The following is a 20,553-nucleotide window of genomic DNA, read 5'->3' on the forward strand; positions in this document are numbered from 1 at the left end:
AAAACAGAGGTCTAAAAGTCCTGGCCACAACAATTAACAAGGAAAGGGGCAGGGGGAAAATACTGGGTTGCATCAAAGAAGTGAATAATTGCAGCATTTAGGGGCCTGGAGGAGGTATTGGCACTTAAGGGACAAGAGGAGTTAATGGCTGCAATAATGTATGCAGTGCAGTCATTAACCCCTCCTGAGCCCCAAGTGCAGTCATTAACTTTGCTGGGTAGACTTATACTTGAATCAATAAGAAATTCCAGCTTAAGAGGGCCAAATATAGTAGTCGACTTATACATGAGGTCGACTTGTATTCGAGTATATACGGGGTATATATATATATATATATATATATATATATATATATATATATATATATATATATATATATATATATATACACACATTTATACATAAAGAGAGCTGGGAGTTTCATTGCTTGTTCTGATATCGCTCGCTGTTACTGCTGCGCACCCGACTGACCACGATGGCCCGACATTTTGCAGCATGTCCATTCGACTAATGTGACTAATTTAGTCCCGAATTTGGTTGCGTTGTTGATTGGGCATGCACTTGGTGGCTCTGATTTTTATCTGATTTGATTGTAATAATCGGAATCGGATGATCGATTGGCCACCAATGTATGGCCACCTTTAGCAATTCAAAGGAGGACAAAAGAAACATCCAACATTTCAATATTATCCATATCAAATATAAAGATGCCATGGAGGGTTCAGGTGTGTAATAGTCAACAGATCATAAAGCATCACATTACATTGTATAACACATTAGTGTATCTCTTGTCAGCCTTATGCAAACTTTACTTAAAAAACTTACCGGGGGCTTCTACCAGCCCACTGCTGCCGACATGTGCCCGCGCCATGGTAAGCTGATCCTACGTTCCCCCACAGCGACCCACTTTTGTCTCCGGCAACTCAGCCAGTCGGAGGTCGACAGGAGCGCATTCGAGGATGTACGCGGCCAACAACTGGCAGAGCCGCCGGAGATGAAAGTGGGTCGCTGCGGGGGACTGTAGTATGAGCTTGTCCCGGCGTGGGCACAGGCAGCCGCTAGAAGCCCCAGGTAAGTTAAACTGGCTTTTTTTTTATTAGTTTAGGTCTCCTTTAAAGTGTTAAGAAAAAGTGGGGGGAAGGCTGCGCATCCCTAAACACATGCTGCAATTGAATGGTTAATCGCATAGGCATACACCGCCTCTATTAGACTGAAAAATGCATGCCCTGCATCCAAAACAAGTGCTAACATTTATTACACTAGGAGGTCATTTCAGATGCAGCCTTAGTGGTATGCTCTGGCCCTCTCCTCGCTTCCTTTAAAGTGTACCCAAGGTGACATGTGACATGATGAGATAAACGTGTATGTACAGTGAAAAACATATTAACAACCAGGCTGTTTAACTTGTTTTATTTTTCTTGTCAGGAATATTGTAAACCTCACTGAGCAAATTACAGCCACAAACGTTTCCTGGCAGAATACAACTTCTAAGAGCAGAGTGAGATAGAAAAGATCAATAGTTCAGGTATTTTCATTTAGGGACACTTAGCTAATAGGTCGACACTAAGCAGAGACAACAAAACATTAATTCTACTTTGTAAATGTTTAAATATAAAATGAAACCAATGGGATTTTTTAAAAGGTATTTTTAGGATGTAGAAGGATAAATACAATTGTTTATCTCATCAATTTATTTTCATTTGGGGCTCACTTTAATGAGAATTATACCCCTATTTTGTAATATACATATGTTAAACCAATGCTGCACAATACATTTGTAATCAATTTGATACTCTATGCAAAATGTAACTAGTGTGCAAAGCTAACTGTGGTTTAACCGAGTCCTTATCTTCCTGTATGCAGGTAACTATAGCCTGTGATGCTGTCCTGAATTCCAAGTCCCCATATAGAAAGTTAGAACAAGAGTCATGGGAGGAAGAGCTACAAGTGTCCAAATTTGCGAATAACCTTGTACAAATGGACAATGGTGTGAAGATTCCACCAAGGTGAGTTCTGTAGATTACCTCCAAATATTTAGCTAAGGTGGTTAGGCATCCAAGACCTTAATATTTGTGAAATTATTATACAACCTTGTAAAATTTGTAATTGCTTGGAGTACAGCCAGGCTGAATCATGCTTGATTTTAGGTATTTTGATGTTTATTTGTGAGCACTAAGGCCTGGTTCAAACATGCTGGATTTGCAGCATATCCATATAGTGTGGATACAAGCTGCCACTGCAGAGGGCCGTTACAGTGTGTATAGCACTGAGGAGCACATGCGCACTGTTTTATCAGATGAATGGCAACAAATCAGCTTTCTGAAACAACTGAATGTTGTGTTTGCGCATTGCGGGAATGCAACAAACTGTCACGGCAAAGATGGACATGTGTAGATGAGCACATAGGAAAGCATGAGTCTGTTCTGAATGTCCATTGGTCCGCTGCTGTCCACTGTGGGAGATGGCATATATGTAGAGGTTACCAGATGTCTTTGCTACGTATGCCTGGGACACACCATGCAATTTCCTGTCAGATAGATGTGTCGAATAAATAATTTGATCTGATTTCCAATCGTTTTTCTCATCGTTCTTGTATAGAAGTGATCAGAAAGTTGAGCAGAAAAAAAAAACGATGGGAAATCAGATCGGAGCTGTCGGAAATTATCTATTTATCCAATTTATCTGACGGGAAATTGCATGGTGTGTACCAGGTATTACATAAATAGGCACGCAACCAGTGCTTGGCCCCGGTACTGTGTGGATCTATAGCAGATGCCTGGTATATTTTCACTGTTAACTTAAAGCCTGAACATGAACCTTCCATGCTCCAGCCCAGGTCTGACACTTACCATATAAACATTCAGTATTTTGGCATGCTACTTCTGTTCCCCAATGCTGCTAATCACTAAACTGCTAGCATGGCAAGGATACACCTGAATAATACATGTCATTGCCAACCTCTTAAAGTGTACATATTGTACATTCATTGATTGCGTAGTTTCACCCAGTGTGTACAAAGCAGATAGTTGTCATGCACTGCATAATGCATTACCATGTTTTTTCTATGTAAGATTAACAAAACTATTTGATGGACTGAATAGTAGAATATACATATTACTTTTCTGTCCTGCAGTGGCTGGAAGTGCACAAAATGTGATCTCAGAGAAAACCTGTGGCTAAACCTAACAGATGGCTCAATCCTGTGCGGACGCTGGTTCTGCTCAGGCAATGGAGGCAATGGCCACGCATTAGAACACCATAAACAAATGGGGTACCCACTGGCTGTGAGACTCGGATCAATTACACCTGATGGAGCAGGTATGTCCTAGTAGAGTAACTGCCATATAGAACATGCTTCTATCATTGTTGGTATGTCCTAATATGTGTTCCTTATTGTATTGGTTTGACTTGAAAATGCCCTGTAGAAGATGGCCAAGTTGTAATTTGATATTATTAATGTCTTTGAATTTATAAAAAATTTTTTATCCTGCTATTGCTTTTACATCAGGACTGATTTATGAAAACAGACGTTGGGATGACAAAGGCAGTCCTGTTAAGGATGCTTAGTGACCATTTACCACAATTTACCACGCATATTTGCTGTGTGCAGAATTTCAGTGGGTTTTGAAAACAGAATAGTTAAAACAAAATGCACATCTCAATAATTTTTTTAAAACTGAGGCTAGATTAATAATGCAACATATCTTCCTTTTGATGTTTTTTTTACCCGTGATAAGATTAGACAGGGCAGTAGCTAACTTGTGTTCACACAGTGCTGGCAGCGAATTGTGATGATTATGTCACTTCCTGTTCAGAGAACATCTTTACTTCTTCGACGTAATGCCACTACATTCTCAATTTTTTTCCATAGCTTTGCTTACACTGAGTTCTGAAGATGTCTAGTGGCTCCCAGATTAATTACTCAATTACTGTTATTTCTAAACAGTTTTAAATCGCAGTAAGGATGTCTGCCAGTTGAGATGGGAAACAGCTGGTAGATAGGGACAGGTTCTTAGACAGGGAGTTAAACAGGTGGTGAGTTCTCTGACTGTATGGATAGGGCAGCTGCTGTCCAGTTTTATAACTTGCGAAACATAGGAGATCGGTAATGCAAATATAGCCTATTGATCGGGTGCAGACTTCAGTTGTTTAGTTGTATTTCATGTGAAAGTATATTTTGGTGTACTCAGGAAGTCAAACCTGCATGTCTGGACCTTTCTTTAAAGAGTAACTGTCAGGCTGCAGAAGCTAATTTAAACCTCTATTCTCCTGTGTTAAACAGTTTAGACGGAAGCCAAAAAGGCAATAGTGAAGATACAAATCTCTCTTTCATTTGATGTATGCTTATCAGCAAAGCTGTTAGACCCAAGCTCTTAAGAGGACGCAAGCCGCATACCATACTGCAAAACATTCTGGGGCCCTCCCCTCGGCTGCTAATGAGAAGTTACAGGGTCAAGTAACAATAGCATGTAACTCAGTCCAGCGCACAGCACTGATAAATCTCCCGGCAGAGTACACTGCAGGAGTCCGCTATTGTTCCTAGCCACATGGCTAATTAATATTCACTGCAAACTAGTGTTATTCAGTATGAGCTTTTCTGTGATCAGGAAGCAGGGAGGACATGACGACACATTTGGCTTCATAGGAGACAGACAAACATGGAGCCTGCCATGAGCTGTCAGGAGCATCATTCTCTGCATATACTATATAAAAATTCTGTGAAATCCAAACGTGGACAGTGAAATGCATATGTAATGTAAGTAGAGCCTATATTTAGCTACTGATATATGTGTTTATTTTCTCTGAGACCTAATACCTAACAGCTCCTCTTTAATGCAGTTGGAATTTCCTTTGTCATAAGCGTATATTGAGCATGTTGTTAGTGCATTTCCACACATTGCCACTCATGCTGATGTGAAATGGCATATTAATCCCCCTGCTCAAAGCCTGTCAAGGGGGACTCAGATGCAATATCCGAAAAAAATGCAACAGGCAGTCATTTATTTTCCCTGCACCTGAATTGGAAGCAGCCAATTGTGAAATGAAGTGTTAAACCTATTGAAATATAGGCCATCAGTCCCGAATTCATGCGGGAAGATGCAATCAGAGCAAGTGGAAACGGGGCATTTGCACTGGTAATTGGAACACACAAGTTGAAGTAACAAGAACATGATTGTTCATTGTTGAACAACTTCATGATTGTTTAGGCTGCAAATCTGAAATTTGTATGGGTGTCCTCCAATGTCACTCTGGCCTCATATGTTCCAACCGGGTAGATCACTATTTTCCATGTCTATTGCTCACTGCAGGAATGGCCTCAGCTGAGAGTTCAGCATGAGTATAGATGTCCTGCAATGTGAAGAGATCATGCTGAATCTCTTAGCGACACAGACGAATAAGTGAAGAGCAAACACATTGTTTTTACACTTACCTATCTTACTGACACCGCCCCCATCGTGCATTCGCCCCACACACTGACAGAGTCATATGCATTAGCACCTCTCCCTGCTCAGTGACTTACTTCCTGCTGAACAGGAAATACATCACTGGGATTCCCATCAATCTGTGCATCACGGACCTCAATGCACCATGCTCCGCTGTTTACACTTACTGTGTAGTCCATAGACTTCCATTACCCCAAGCACTGTGTTAAAGAGAAACTCCAACCAAGAATTGAACTTTATCCCAATCAGTAGCTGATACCCCCTTTTACATGAGAAATATAGTGATTTTCACAAACAGACCATCAGGGGGCGCTGTAAGACTGATTTTGTGCTGAAACCCCTCCCACAAGAAGCTCTGAGTACCGAGGTACTTTTGGCAGTTTGTTACAATGTAACAAGGCTCACAGACAGGAATTAGCTGTTTACAGCTGCCTCTAACAGCCAAAACAGCTAGGAGCAGCTACATAACCTGCCCACAGTAAAAATGTCACCATGTAATAAATGTCAGAATGTAAATCGGGGAGAGGAAAGATTTTACAATGAGCAAACACTGACTAAATCATTTATACATAATTATGGTAAAAATGAAGCACTTTTTTTATTACATTATTTTCACTGGAGTTCCTCTTTAAGCGTGGCGCTTGTGGTAACATGCTGCTGCCCTTCATCGGAGTCGCCATATACTTTCATTGCTTTTGCAGCCATTTGCTGTAGCAAAGTGGAGACACAACTCTCTCATGCAAGTGTAACGGGCCTAAGCAAGGAAAATGCATTTTCACATAAATATTGGCGAAGCAATAATTAATGATTCTACTCATGTCTTTTGAGCACCACTGTCTTTGTATGGCAGGTGGAGGTCAGGTTACTTTAATATTCTTCTTATGGATTGTACACCAACATTTTTGAAGACTGCACAATATATTCTCAGAAATCGCATGCAGTTGTTACCACCCAGGGTTGCAAATTGTTTCTTTTTATCTATCATCTTTCAATGGAAATCTGTAGTGAGGGAAATACAAGGGTTGCCTTTTCTGATGTATGTCTAAAAAGAAAAAAAACAGCGATAGTCTAATGTATGTTATGCTAGCTTTCTGAGTTCAATAATCAATGATCTACCTTCATTTGCTGTATGCTTATTTCCCATCTGTGATGGTAAGAAATCCAACTGCAGTCACGATTGTGCCATACAACCAGTTTTATTTCTTTTTACCATTAAAGTGATTCTGTGGGTGTACAGCGCAATTGCGGTCCTTTGTGATTTCCAACGGGGAAAAAATTATTTGAATTGCCGAATCACGGGAAATAGCATAGCAGCTTGATTTTCCTTGATTTTTACTTAGTATAGGAGTGTAAATGCAGGAAAAATGCAGCAGGATGGTGATTGCGCTTCTTTAAAAAACAAATCACACTAGTGGAAAAAGAACACCAAAAGTTGCAGTACAACACAGTAAGTGGGAAAGGGCCCTAAATGCTGCAAAAGTTTAATAGAAAGTCAGCACAATGGCTGCCTCTGCAATCTTGTAGTATAGATTTCTCTTACAAAACTTTGTTTTACTTACTTTTTTTTCTCCTTTCCAGATGTATATTCATTTGATGAAGAGGAGGCTGTGATCGATCCCCACCTTGCCAAACATCTTGGACACTTTGGCATTGATATGTTACAAATGCAGGGGGTTAGTATCAATATTTATATATATTTGTGTCTGTAATTTATTCATTAGCTACTGCACATGATTGTATTTTCGTACTGTATCAGTAAAGCAACACTAATGTCTGTTTTCAGAATCTTCAGTACTTTGGAGTACCAGTGGAAGAAATATTTACTTGTAATATTTCATGTTCGTTATAAATGAACAATAATATTCACATTTAAAATGAATATTCTGAAATAGTACACAATCCCTTTAATATAAAGCACTGTTACAGCCCATATTTCCTATGATGCAAGGGAATTGCCAACCTTGAGACCCAGGCGGTACAGGCAATGTACCTAGCTGAATAACAGACAACAGCTTACTTGTCAGGCTCTGATATTGTTCCAGTGACTGCTTAAAGGACAACTGTAGTGAGAAGAATATGGAGGCTGTCATATGTATTTATCTTAAATAATACCAGTTGCCCGGTAGCCCTGCTGATCTATTTGGCTGCAGTAGTGTCGGAATAAGACCAGAAACCAGCATGCAGCTAATCTTGTCAGATTTGACAATAATGTCAGAAACACCTGATCTGCTGCATGCTTGTTCAGGGTCTATGGCTAAAAGTATTATAGGCAGAGGATCAACAAGATAGGCAGGCAACTAGTATTGTTTAAAGTAAACCTGAGATGATAAATAAAATATAAATACATACCTGGGGCTTCCTCCAGCCCCCTTCAGCCTCATCGGTCCATCGCCGTCCTCACAGGCCGCCTGGATCCTCCACTAGGCAGCCCGGTAATTCAGCCGAGATAGGTTAAATAAAAGATTTGATACTTACCCAGGGCTTCCTCCGGCCCCAGGAGTGCTGATGTGTTTCTCGCCAACCTCCCGAGTGCCTCCTCTCATCCGCAATCAGCCCCGGTAATCTGGCTCAGTCGCGCCAGTCGGCTCTACTGCACACGCGCGGCTCCAAGTAACTATCAAACCTTTTATTAAAGGATACCCGAGGTGACATGTGAGATGATGCGATAGACATGGGTATGTACAGTGCAAAGCACACAAATAACTATACTGTGTTCCTTTTTTCTTTCTCTGCCTGAAAGAGTTAAATATCAGGTATGTAAGTAGCTGACTCAGTCCTGACTCAGACAAGAAGTGACTACAGTGTGACCCTCACTGGTAAGAAATTCCAGCTGGCAGAAAATGGCTTCTGAGAACAGGAAAGAGCTAAAAAGGGTCAATCGTTCAGAGATTTTAGCTCTCGCATACTTTAATGAATGTGTCATTGAGCAAAAACAATAAAACAGTTAAAACTTAAAAAGTAGATTTAAACATAAAATAAAACTGTGGAATATCTTAAAAAGTCATTTTAGAAGAAGGAAGATAGATACAATCGTTTATTTTATTAGTTTGTTTATTTTCGCCTCAGGTGTCCTTTAAGTCCATCTCAGGTTCCCTTTAACATTAGATTTGCATAATCATAAGTATGGTTATAAAGCTATTGTCTAAGGTTATGAAGGTGACATCTTTTTTCATAACCAGTTATTTTTAACTTGCATAAAAGCTAAATTTGTGAATTGACTGTTATTATTCCCCCAGATCAAAGCCGAGAAAACCTAGATTGATAATTTCCTATTCTTGTATTGATATCAAAGAGAAACTCAACTCAAAACCCTGTCTTTTGCAACTGTGTTGAGTTTTTCCCAGGCGCACAGATTGCATTCTCTACATGTCCTGTGAAGAACGTACAGGAGGGAAGAGTGGGGTTGACTTCCTCTAAAAATGAACATTCAGTTTGGAGTAGAGTTTCACTTTAATAACATGACACATTTCACTGAGTGACAGCATGATTAGGCTTGCAGATACATCAGCATTTGTTTGCCATTCTCCTATTATAATCTTGAGTGTCCGGGTCTATCAGGCTTCAATAGCGGGGTGACTGCATGTGAATGTTAATTGACCCAGATCATTTGTTTGTTGTTGGTAGAAAGAGAATGGTGTTTTGGATAATGAAGTTAAACCAAGGGTGAGTGAGTGGGAAGTCATCCAAGAGACCGGACTGAAGCTGAAGCCAATGTTTGGCTCTGGCTATACTGGTATTAAGAACCAGGGAAACAGCTCTTACCTCAGCACTGTGATGCAGGTCGTCTTCAGCATACCGGAATTCCAGAGGGCGTAAGTGTCTTTCATTTCTTCTTCCATAGTTGTGAGTGCAACCAAATTACCACTATAAAAATAAACCAGTGCTTCACCCACTGAACATTTCTAGCAGTCTACTGACTCATGAGTGAACTGTCATTACTGTACTAGTTCTTGGTTTTCTCCTGCTGTAAGTTGTGGAAAAACCAATATTACTCTCATTCATAGCAGTGTGCAGCCAAGGGGGTACAACTTTGTGTAAAAGGGGGCTTGGCTTCTGAAAATGTATGAAATATTTCCCATCTCTAGATCTTGAACAAAAAAAGACACAAAACACAGCATAACAATAATAGCTAAAACCATTTGACTGGTTTCCAAGGTACTGGAAGGGTTAATACTCAAGCTTTTCACTTTGTATAGCTGCTAATTGATAAGCTTGCTGTTGCTGGACAGAATTATCAGGTTGTGTTGGAAGTGTACTAAGCTTTGTAAAAAAGGCAGAAAGGTTTCTGCTACAGCTAATAATTTGTCCTGCAGCCAGCAATATTAATTAGCTTCAGTGACACGTAAATATGCATTCATATAACATCAGACAAGTCTTATAGTGTTCCATATTAGTTGTTTTTACCATGTTTACTGCTTTAAAGCAAAAAATGTAATTTTAAGTTTGATTTCACTTTAAGTAGATTGAATGCCATTAACAAAGATCTCTCAGAATACTGAAAATGTCTCCTTAGATTGTCCTGAAAAACAAAAGTTTGCTTTCTTAAAACAGAAAGAATTTGCGATAATTCAGGTTGCAGTGAGCTTGAGATGTCTCCCAGGGCGTCACTGCTGAATATATGCAAATTAACCATTGTACCCTTGGAAGCTAAACACACCTCCAGAACCGCTGGAATGCAATGATGTGTCAGCTTGTTAATTGTCCTGAACATTGGCAGATTGTCCTGAACATTGTACATATTGCACCACACAAGCAGTGGTGAGCAGTGGTAGATTCACTTGCAAACATTCAATATCTATTCAGCGGATTAACCTGTAATCAACTATAAAACAATTTTGTTATTTGTGACCCTGTAAGCTTACTCCTATCGGCTTACAGAGGCGGGGACACAGGCAGGGAGCCGCTCTATAAAGGAGGCAGGGGAGCGGCGCTGAGTGGCAGCCAAAAGGTAAACAGCTGACTAGCGACAATCTGCGTGTCGCTGGCCTGTCTGTTTTTATATTGGGGACAGCAAAGCACGGGGGGGGGGGGGGGGGGGGTATGGACTGCTGGCACACTGTAAGGACACAGAGGCTGGGCATTGTATGCAGAATGTGCCTGTGTCCTAGTATTGATGTCAGAAACCCACCTCGGGTTCTCTTTAACAGTGGATTTGTCTCAATACTATTGCAGAGGTCAGGGGATGACATCACCAGGGGGCTAGTCAGGTGTGGCAAGGACTGGCAGAGGTGTGGCATTGATATGGCTCAGATTCCAAGCCAGGAAGTCCAGCCAAACTTCAGAACTCAACGGGGGTCAACATAGTCTAATTTGCAGCAGTAGCCTGCTCTTCTGAGGGGCCAGGTTTTATAATATACAGTTTTGTCTCCAGTTTGCTGTCATGTTAAGTTCTACAGGTTTGCTTTAAAGATAATCACCACAGACACCTATATTCACTATCTAGGCTCATTATCCTCTCTACTCCTCTCTACTTATGTTACCCTTGATCAGGTCAAAGGAATGGTTACACCACCAAGAGTTGACGTTCATAAACATCTGACTGTAGACTAATAGAAGGAAAAACTGACTAATCACTGACCCACCATCAGAGGAAGCTTGGCAATAACATGTGGTATACAATTGCAGCAAATAATCCTAGACCACACGTTGCACTTCAGACCATGATCACTTATTTTTCCATTACTGCACTTCTTTCAGATAGTTATTTTTCATCATTCTTGCAAAGCAGGGAGTCAAAATGGAAACTATACAAGTGCAAAGCAAAAGTAGCCTTGGGCCTGGGACCCACTACAGATTGCTGTCACAATCACTCAGCGGTTTTGTTTGCTAGCGTTTGGTAAAGCAATTTAAGCAGCGATTCCAGGCATTTTTTTTGTTGAGATTTCATCTTTACTGCAAATAGAAATAGCGTTTGCAATTGCATTTTTGAGGGGTCAGAGGGCGGGGTGGTTCAGTTAGTAAAATCACTGTTAGGCCTGAGCCTGTAAGCTCTTGCTAATATAATGCTATGTGTGTGATCCCACTTGAGCAATGTGATTTTACAAATCCTCCATAGCATTATATTAGCAAGCGCTTAGAATAGCGCTGCTATTGGGTCCTAGGCCTTAAGTCGCTTTTGTTCAGCGATAGAAAAGCAATTTTGCAGCAATTGTATACTTAACATTGAATCACAATTGCAAGCAAAACGCTGCAGGCAGAGCAAAATGCTGCAATGGGCTCACCTCTATCCACTTTCATTGGCATAGTGAGTTTTGGAATCACTGGCCAGCTCTTCAGAGTTGCTGCTGAAAGTGCTCTAGTGGGTCCTAGGCCTCATCCCTTATACCTTGTGATTCTCTGCTGAATCAGCAAAGTGATGATGCAGATGCATCAGCCCATATCCTATTCACTTTTCTCCTGCGTTTTCTCCAATTAGATATTTTCAAACCTTACCAATAAAATACCTATGGAAGCTCCCACCAAGCAAGAAATTCCTAAAATGAGTTTGATATTACCCATATTTAGAAAAGTTTGATAAGGCCCATTGTCTTGTGAGATGATGACAGGTGGCTGAACACGATTACAAATTCTCAGAGATTTATTTTGGGAAGGGGGGAGGGGGGTGTTGTGGGGGTGTGCGTGGAGTTGGAATGTCTTATAGTCTGAATACTACGGACTGTGTCTCCCCACACATACTAAACTTATTGCAGCCAGTCTGTAAAACTCACATAAGCACGGGTGCACTGAGGCTGTCTCCTCCTGTGGCTCCACTCCAGTTGAATTGTGCAGTTATTACTGTGCACGCGCCGCTGCTGCCGGGAATTAGCTGGTGCAGAGCCTTGCTTGGGCAAGCATTCCACCAATCAGGCGGGGGGCACTGCCCCAGACCACCTATCATGGCGGCCCACTGCTCCCTGCTTGCTTCCTAATAGGAGCCGGTGATCTCGAGGGCGGGACCAGAGCTTTGTCATTGGGACCAATCACTGCACTAGCTTAGTGGCAGTTCTTGGGCAGCGGCCCCTCAGCTTATTCCCGGCGACAGCAGCAACCTGCACAGTAATGACTGCGCAGTTTAACCGGAATGGTGACACAGGAGGAGACAGCCTCTGGGCACCCCTGCTTACGCAAGTGTGACAGACAACAAGTAGCAGCAGACCAATGTAATATGTTTGGTATGTGTGGGCAGGGGTTCCTGACAGGACAGGCGGTACAAGCAACTGCTTGGGGCGCATTGGTTGCCAAGGGTGACGCTGCTGGACCCTGTATTGCACCACTGCGGGACTCTGTGGTGTGCCTATCAATCACACGCACCTTCACTTCAACCTGGCTGCTGCAGCTGCATCGTTGTTGAAGAATCACACACCCCCCCACTGAGGCCTGCTTCCCCCCCCGGGCCAATAGAAACAAAGCACATGTGCTCTGCTCCTCCTATATGGCCACGCCTTCCCCAACACAGAGCCAGTGTGAAGCGGAGCTGTGATTTTTTTTCCCTTTAACTCCGCCCCCGCCTCGCTGGCCAGGGAGGGGGAGGGGGTGCCACAGGTTTTCCTGCCTGGAGTGACAAAAAGGCCAGAGGTGCCCCTGTGTGTGGGAGAGCGGCATGCACCATACTGGCTGCACAGTATACCAGTGGAGACGGGGTGGAGGAGCACACAGGGGGACGGAGGAGGATACAGAGGGACACAGGGACAGAGTAAGGGACAGAGGAGGACACAGGATGGAGGATAATGCAATGGGACAGGAAGAACACAGGATGACACAAGAGGTACAAGAAAGGCACAAGGGGAACATAATTAGTGGTGGAAAGATCCATAAGACGCCCCTGCACCATGTACAGGTTTAGTATATTTTTTCTCCTGATTTTTCTCCTCTAAACCTGGGTGTGTCTTATAGTCCGAAAAATACGGTATTTCAGCAGTGTATTTAGCTTTCAGTCCGAAGATCCACTTTGATTCCCAACCCTAAGCAACATCATAGATTCAAGATTTATGACAGAGATATGTTGGTGCAGCATGTGACATCTAAAAGTTCTTTACAGGCGTATTTTATTGGTGTTTGTGAACGCTGATGGTGTATTAGATATTGGCCAGGTGTAGTGTGTAGTGTGTGACTTCATGCCATAATTTCATGCCATAATTTCATGATGCTGTTTGGAGCATTAACACTGCAAAATGCTTTCTATTAATGATCCCCAAACAGTGCCTTGCCAGACACCTGTTGCCATCAGCTCCCTTAAATGTGACATGCAGCCTTTCAGCAGGTGCTTATCTGTGAAGGACGCTGAGCACAACTCTTTCATATCTGAGCTTTCATGTCAATTTTCTTTTTAAAGTGAACATTAAGTGAAAAAAAAAAAGAACGATAAGAGTAATGATGGTATCTATAAAACTAATCTAAAAAAGGACTCTTTTTTGGAGCCAGATAGTGTTGTTTTGGTTTTAAAGGGAACCCAAGGTGAAAGGGATATGGAGGCTGCAATATTTATTTCCTTGTAAACAATGCCAGTTGCCTGGCAGCCCTGACGATCTTCTGGCATAAGTAGTGTCTGATTCAAAACCCTGGAACAAGCATATGGCTAATCCAGTAAAATCTGACTCAGCTGAGTTGGAGTACCTGCTCTGCTGCATGCTTGTTCAGGGTCTATGGCTAAAAGTATTAGAGACACAGGATCAGGATAACTGCCAGACAACTGGTATTGTTTAAAGGGAAACTAATGTGACAGCCTCTTTATCCCTCTCACCTCAGATTCCCTTTAGGCTGCTTACACACGCCTGTAACGCTCCCCCAACGCACAGCAATGTAACACAAGTGGGCTGTTCACACAGCCCACGTTGCGTTACATGTAACGCTGCACGTTCTCCGGAAAGTGCAGCATGCTACGGCGTTACAGCGGCTATAGCCGCGTTAGACTGTTTGCACATGCGCAGTGGGGGGCGGAGAGGAGGCGGGGAGAGCCAGCTACAGTAGCCGCACACATGGCTACTTAATATTCACTGCACTGGCGGCCGCTGATTGGCCGGCGGGACCACGTGATGCGGAGTGTCTCGCTCTGCATCACGTGGTCCCGCTGGCCAATCAGCGCCACTCTGGGAGACATTATAGGAATCGAGCCGCCTAACGCGGCTCACTCTACCGTCCTCACTTGCAGCACCATACGTTGTGTTAGGTGCACGTTATGCGACCTTAACGTAGCACCTAGTCTTGGTGTGCAAGTAGCCTTAAGGGTTTTTAATGTTATTCCTTTGCTGTCAATGGTCTACAGTGGCTTGCAAAAGTATTCGGCCCCCTTGAAGTTTTCCACATTTTGTCACATTACTGCCACAAACATGAATCAATTTTATCGGAATTCCACGTGAAAGACCAGTACAAAGTGGTGTACATGTGAGAAGTGAAACGAAAATCACACGATTCCAAACATTTTTTTACAAATCAAAAACTGCAAAGTGGGGTGTGCGTAATTATTCAGCCCCCTTTGGTCTGAGTGCAGTCAGTTGCCCATAGACATTGCCTGATGGGTGCTAATGACTAAATAGTGCACGTGTGTAATCTAATGTCAGTACAAATACAGCTGCTCTGTGACGGCCTCAGAGGTTGTCTAAGAGAATATTGGGAGCAACAACACCATGAAGTCCAAAGAACACACCACACAGGTCAGGGATAAAGTTATTGAGAAATTTAAAGCAGGCTTAGGCTACAAAAAGATTTCCAAATCCTTGAACATCCCACGGAGCACTTTTCAAGCGATCATTCAGAAATGGAAGGAGTATGGCACAACTGTAAACCTACCAAGACAAGGCCATCCACCTAAACTCACAGGCCGAACAAGGAGAGCGCTGATCAGAAATGCAGTCAAGAGGCCCATGGTGACTCTAGACGAGCTGCAGAGATCTACAGCTCAGGTGGGGGAATCTGTTCATAGGACAACGATTAGTCGTGCACTGCACAAAGTTGGCTCTTATGGAAGAGTGACAAGAAGAAAGCCATTGTTAACAGAAAAGCATAAGAAGTCCCGTTTGCAGTTTGCCACTAGCCATGTGGGGGACACAGCAAACATGTGGAAGAAGGTGCTCTGGTCAGATGAGACCAAAATTGAACTTTTTGGCCAAAATGCAAAACGCTATGTGTGGCAGAAAACTAACACTGCACATCACTCAGAACACACCATCCCCACTGTCAAATATGGTGGTGGCAGCATCATGCTCTGGGGTTGCTTCACTTTAGCAGGGACAGGGAATCTGGTCAAAGTTGATGGGAAGATGGAGCCAAATACAGGGCAATCTTGGAAGAAAACCTCTTGGAGTGTACAAAAGACTTGAGACTGGGAAGGAGGTTCACCTTCCAGCAGGACAATGACCCTAAAGATAAAGCCAGGGCAACAATGGAATGGTTTAAAACAAAACATATCCATGTGTTAGAATGGCCCAGTCAAAGTCCAGATCTAAATCCAATCGAGAATCTGTGGCAAGATCAGAAAACTGCTGTTCACAAACGCTGTCCATCTAATCTGACTTAGCTGGAGCTGTTTTGCAAAGAAGAATGGGCAAGGATTTCAGTCTCTAGATGTGCAAAGCTGGTAGAGACTGAAGCCTGGCAGCTGTAATTGCAGCAAAAGGTGGTTCTACAAAGTACTGACTCGGGGGCTGAATAATTATGCACACCCCACTTTGCAGTTATTGATTTGTAAAAAATGTTTGGAATAATGTATGATTTTCATTCCACCTCTCATGTGTACACCACTTTGTATTGGTCTTTCACGTGGAATTCCAATAAAATTGATTCATGTGTGTGGCAGTAATGTGACAAAATGTGGAAAACGTCAAGGGGGCCGAATACTTTTGCAAGCCACTGTATAAGCTCTCACATAGGAAGTGAATGAGATTCTCCCTAATGTGGATCCAGACAGCAGTGAAAACAGAGAACTCTGTTAGTCTATTAAACCTCTCTTAGGCCTAGTGCACACCAGAGCGGTTCTGCTGCGGTTTGCGACCCGCTTGCGGGTGCAGATCCGCTAGGGTAATGTATTTCAATGGGCTGGTGCACACCAGAGCGGGAGGCATTTTGCAGAAACGCATACTCCCGGGCTGCTGCAGATTTTGGATTGCGGATGCGTTTCTGCCTCAATGTTAAGTATAGGAAAAACGCAAACTGCTCTGAAAAACGGCACTTCAGAGCGGTTTGCCAGGCATTTTTTGTTACAGTAGCTGTTCAGTAACAGCTTTACTGTAACAATACATGAAATCTACTACACCAAAAACGCTTCACAAAACCGCAAAATGCTAGCTGAAACGCTACTGAAAAATAACAAAAAGCGTTTCAAAATCTGCTAGCATTTTGCAGATCTGCTAGCGTTTTTTGGTGTGCACCAGGCCTTACTGTATTTCACCTCCTCCTCCTTACCCCCCGACACAACCCCCACAACACACACACACACCAGAAAGGATGGAGTTAAAGGACTACTGCTGAGAAAAATTAAAAATGCATGTCTATGCATATGTCAGGAAAGTACATTTTTCCCAGAATAAAATGCCCTGTAAATTACTTTTTTTTGTATCTCGCTGTCACTTACAGTAGGCACAAAAAATCTGACAGGTTTTTGGACTAGACCATCTCTCCATGGGGGATTCTCTGTATTTTCTCTATTTTTAATGCAATTGCTCAGTCCAACTGCCCATATGGCAGTTGAGTATGGAGACTGGTCGGTATCCTTATCCTTATGTAGCACCTTTCCACAGAATGCTATTGTAAAGCATAAAGGAAATACTGAGAATCTCTCAGGAGGAGATGGACTAGTCCAAAATCTGTCAGGTCTGTCTGATTTTTACTTTGTACTGTATGGGACTGCAACAGATAAGAAAATACATATATGGTGCATGTTGCTCTGGTAAAAATATGTGTATTTCAATTTTTTTATTTTTCCGTGATAGTGGTCCTTTAAGGTAGCTGTACATGGTTCACTAGCATCATGGCCCCCAAAACGATGACCACTTCCTTATTGAAGAGGAGTGATTGATTTGCTACCTTGCACCATTCAGTCAGATTTCTGCAGAAGTTTATTGAGAATCTTAAAGAGTAACTGTCAGGCTGCAGAAGCTAATTTAAACCTCTATTCTCCTGTGTTAAACAGTTTAGAAGGAAGCCAAAAAGCCATTAGTGAAGATAAAAATCTCAGTTACCTTTGATGTGTGCTTATCAGAAAAGCTGTTAGACCTAAGAGGACGCAAGCCGCATACTATACTGCAAAGCATTCTGGGGCCCTCCCCTCGGCTGCTAATGAGACGTTACAGCAGCTTGTAATCAGTCCAGCGCGTAGCACTGATAAATCTCCGGGCCGAGTACACTGCAGGAGTCAGCTATTGTTCCTAGCCACATGGCTCATTAATATTCACTGCACACTGTGTTATTCAGTACGAGCTTTTCTGTGATCAGGAAGCAGGCAGGACATGACGACACATTTGACAGAAAAACATGGAACCTGCCATGAGCTGTCAGGAGCATCAATCTCTGCATATACTATATAAAAATTCTGTGAAGTACAAACGTGGACAGTGAAATGCATATGTAATGTAAGTACAGCCAATCTTTAGCTACTGATATATGTGTTTATTTTCTCTGAGACCTTATACCTAACAGCTCCTCTTTAAACTGCCTGTCCAGGTAGCTGTCCTCTGCTTGATGCCATTTATAGTTATGTGACCATTGACGCCATGTGTTCAATGCTCCTTTTCCTTGGTGAAAGGACATCGCCACACCCACAAACATGATCACGATCATTAAGCTGTTTGAATCCATCTGAAGTTTATCAGTTAGGTTTGTGGGAATCAGCAGTTCAATGGCTGACTTGATCACAGTGACAGTTCACATTCATTGCCACCTTGATACCGGTACTTTAAGCATATATTTTAACAGTAGATATATATCTATGTTTCTTGTGGACAGATGGTGAGAATGCAGGTATTTTAATTCCCCTGTGTTGTTGTGTCCCCGTCGATGTGTCCGTGCATTTGCGCTACTGCGCAAGTGCAGCATGTGCAGCATGGACAGCCGATTATGCAGATCAGTGAAGATCATAAATTAAGCTAATATGTGCTACTGAGGTGATCGAATGCAGGAACAATAAATTCCACTTCCCTAGTGAAACCAATGTGCACATTATTATTATTATTATTATTTTTTTTATGCTGATCGCTAGTAATGATGTCTGATAGTCACAAAGCATGCATAAGATTCAGCAGTCTTGGCTTTGACATGTGCCGTGATGTGGTGATAGATAACCCGAGGATGTGAGAAGCTAAAAGTGTCTTCCACCACTGACTTACAACCTCATGTAGGCCATATTTGGTGATGATGATATTGGACTACTCAACTGAAATCTTCGGACTTCACTAAACGTGGCTGGAAGCATGAAAAGTAATGTAATTAGGATGGTACTTGGTGGGCAACGCTTCCATTCTCCAATGTACTAGCTTGTTATGTAGAACTTTCAGTTCAAACATGGTTATTTTGCTTTAAGAATATTCGCTTTAGTTTTCTTTTGTGTTGGGAGGTAGAGTGGTGTAGCAGCAGATAGACAGTCCGGAGTTACCCGCAATGATTGACTGATGCTGTATTTAACACTGTTCTGTTAGTTGCATGTGGTCCGGTACTAGTCATGGAGAGAATCCAAAGACTTAACAACAAAAGTTGTTTATGTGATATCTTTAATGAATAACTGTACTAGATTTCTTTGCAAGCTTTCAAGACTTTGTTTCTTCAAGAAACTTTAAAATTTTGAACGCTTGCAAAGATATCTGGCTTATTATTTTGCAATACTATGTATAAATGATTTACTCAATGCTTGCCCATTGTAAAATCTTTCCTCACCCTGACTTACATTCTGAAGTTCAATGTATAGATATAGAATGCTGAAACCAGGAAAATGACCATAGAAGTGGGTATCCTGAATAATTTACTGAATTGAACTATATGCCACTACAGCGCCTCTTTAAACTGTAGAGAGAAGACTTTCCACATTTGTCATCAACTTACACTGCTGTTTTATCATCCTTACCTAGGTATTTTGAATACCTAGGTAACCTTTAGAAAGACACTTAACGTGTACATAATGGATGTCCGCTAGTTAAACTGCTAACTAAGTGAATTAAAAGCATCTGGGTATTTCCTTTAACTCTGTAGAACTGAAGATGTTGCTCTATGAGGGTGATAAAATATACCTCCCAACTTTTTGAGATAAGAAAGACGGACTGTTACAAACTTATCTGACGCTGCTGCCGGCGGCTCCTCTGGCGTCTCCGGGCAGCGGCGGAAGCCGCTTACTTCATCTCCATCTGACGGCATCCCTGGCTCCCCTGTGCATGTGAGTCAACGTGGCGGTTCCGGCCGTGTCTCTAGGCGCGTGCGCACGATTCAGAGTACTCTTTATAGGCTAAGGAAGCGGGTATGAGGCGTGTCAGCTGACGTAGTAGTCAGCTGACACTGAATTCCACAGGAGCGCTGCTGATTGGCTGGAAGTTCCGGGGGTGTGGTTCTGTACTTACCTCGGTACTTAAAGAAAACCTGAACTGAACATTAAAAGTCAAAATTAACATACACAGGTCATACTTACCTCCTGTGTAGTCTACTCCTCAATCTATTTTTCCTCTCCTGCGTCCTGTTTGTCCACTGTAATCAATGGAATTCTCCGTCCTCCATTTTGAAAATGGCTATTGCCCCATAACAGCTTTCTGGTCAGCACACAGTTAAACTGTAACATCGCCCACTTGAGCCATAGAGAAACATGGACACATCAGTTATCCTCTCAGCTGTAACTGACAGCAACTGATATATAACTGACAGCAACTGATATATTTCAGTTCTGACAAAATGTTGTCAGAACTGGAAGGGATCACTGTAAGAAGAAAATGGTAAGCTTCTGAGAGGAACTGATGGCAAGGTAACTATGTAATGTTCATTTGAAGTTACCTCATGTGTTTATTTTAAATAATTTTACTCAGTACAGGTTCTCTTTAAGTCCTGACTTGTCAGTTGTCCAGTGTCCGTTATAGCTATCAGTTCGCTGAGCACTGGACTTTGCTTTACTGCTGTGCCTAGTCAGCTAGCTTACAGAGCTATGTATGTATATATATATATATAT

At 42.2% G+C, this 20,553-nt stretch overlaps 1 protein-coding gene across 2 annotated transcripts in view; it reads left to right on the forward strand.

Annotated features, from left to right (window-relative positions):
- USP13 (ubiquitin specific peptidase 13) overlaps positions 1-20,553 on the forward strand; it is a 136,367-nt gene that overhangs the window by 64,701 nt on the left and 51,113 nt on the right. For both annotated transcript variants that reach the window (XM_068281067.1, XM_068281068.1), the window contains 4 exons: positions 1,864-2,006; positions 3,134-3,318; positions 7,023-7,117; positions 9,069-9,256. In XM_068281067.1, coding sequence (XP_068137168.1) covers positions 1,864-2,006; positions 3,134-3,318; positions 7,023-7,117; positions 9,069-9,256 — 611 coding nt within the window. The remainder of the gene's footprint in view (positions 1-1,863; positions 2,007-3,133; positions 3,319-7,022; positions 7,118-9,068; positions 9,257-20,553) is intronic.

The sequence above is a fragment of the Hyperolius riggenbachi genome, chromosome 4, assembly GCF_040937935.1.
Source record: "Hyperolius riggenbachi isolate aHypRig1 chromosome 4, aHypRig1.pri, whole genome shotgun sequence".
Classification (NCBI taxonomy): Eukaryota; Metazoa; Chordata; class Amphibia; order Anura; family Hyperoliidae; genus Hyperolius; species Hyperolius riggenbachi.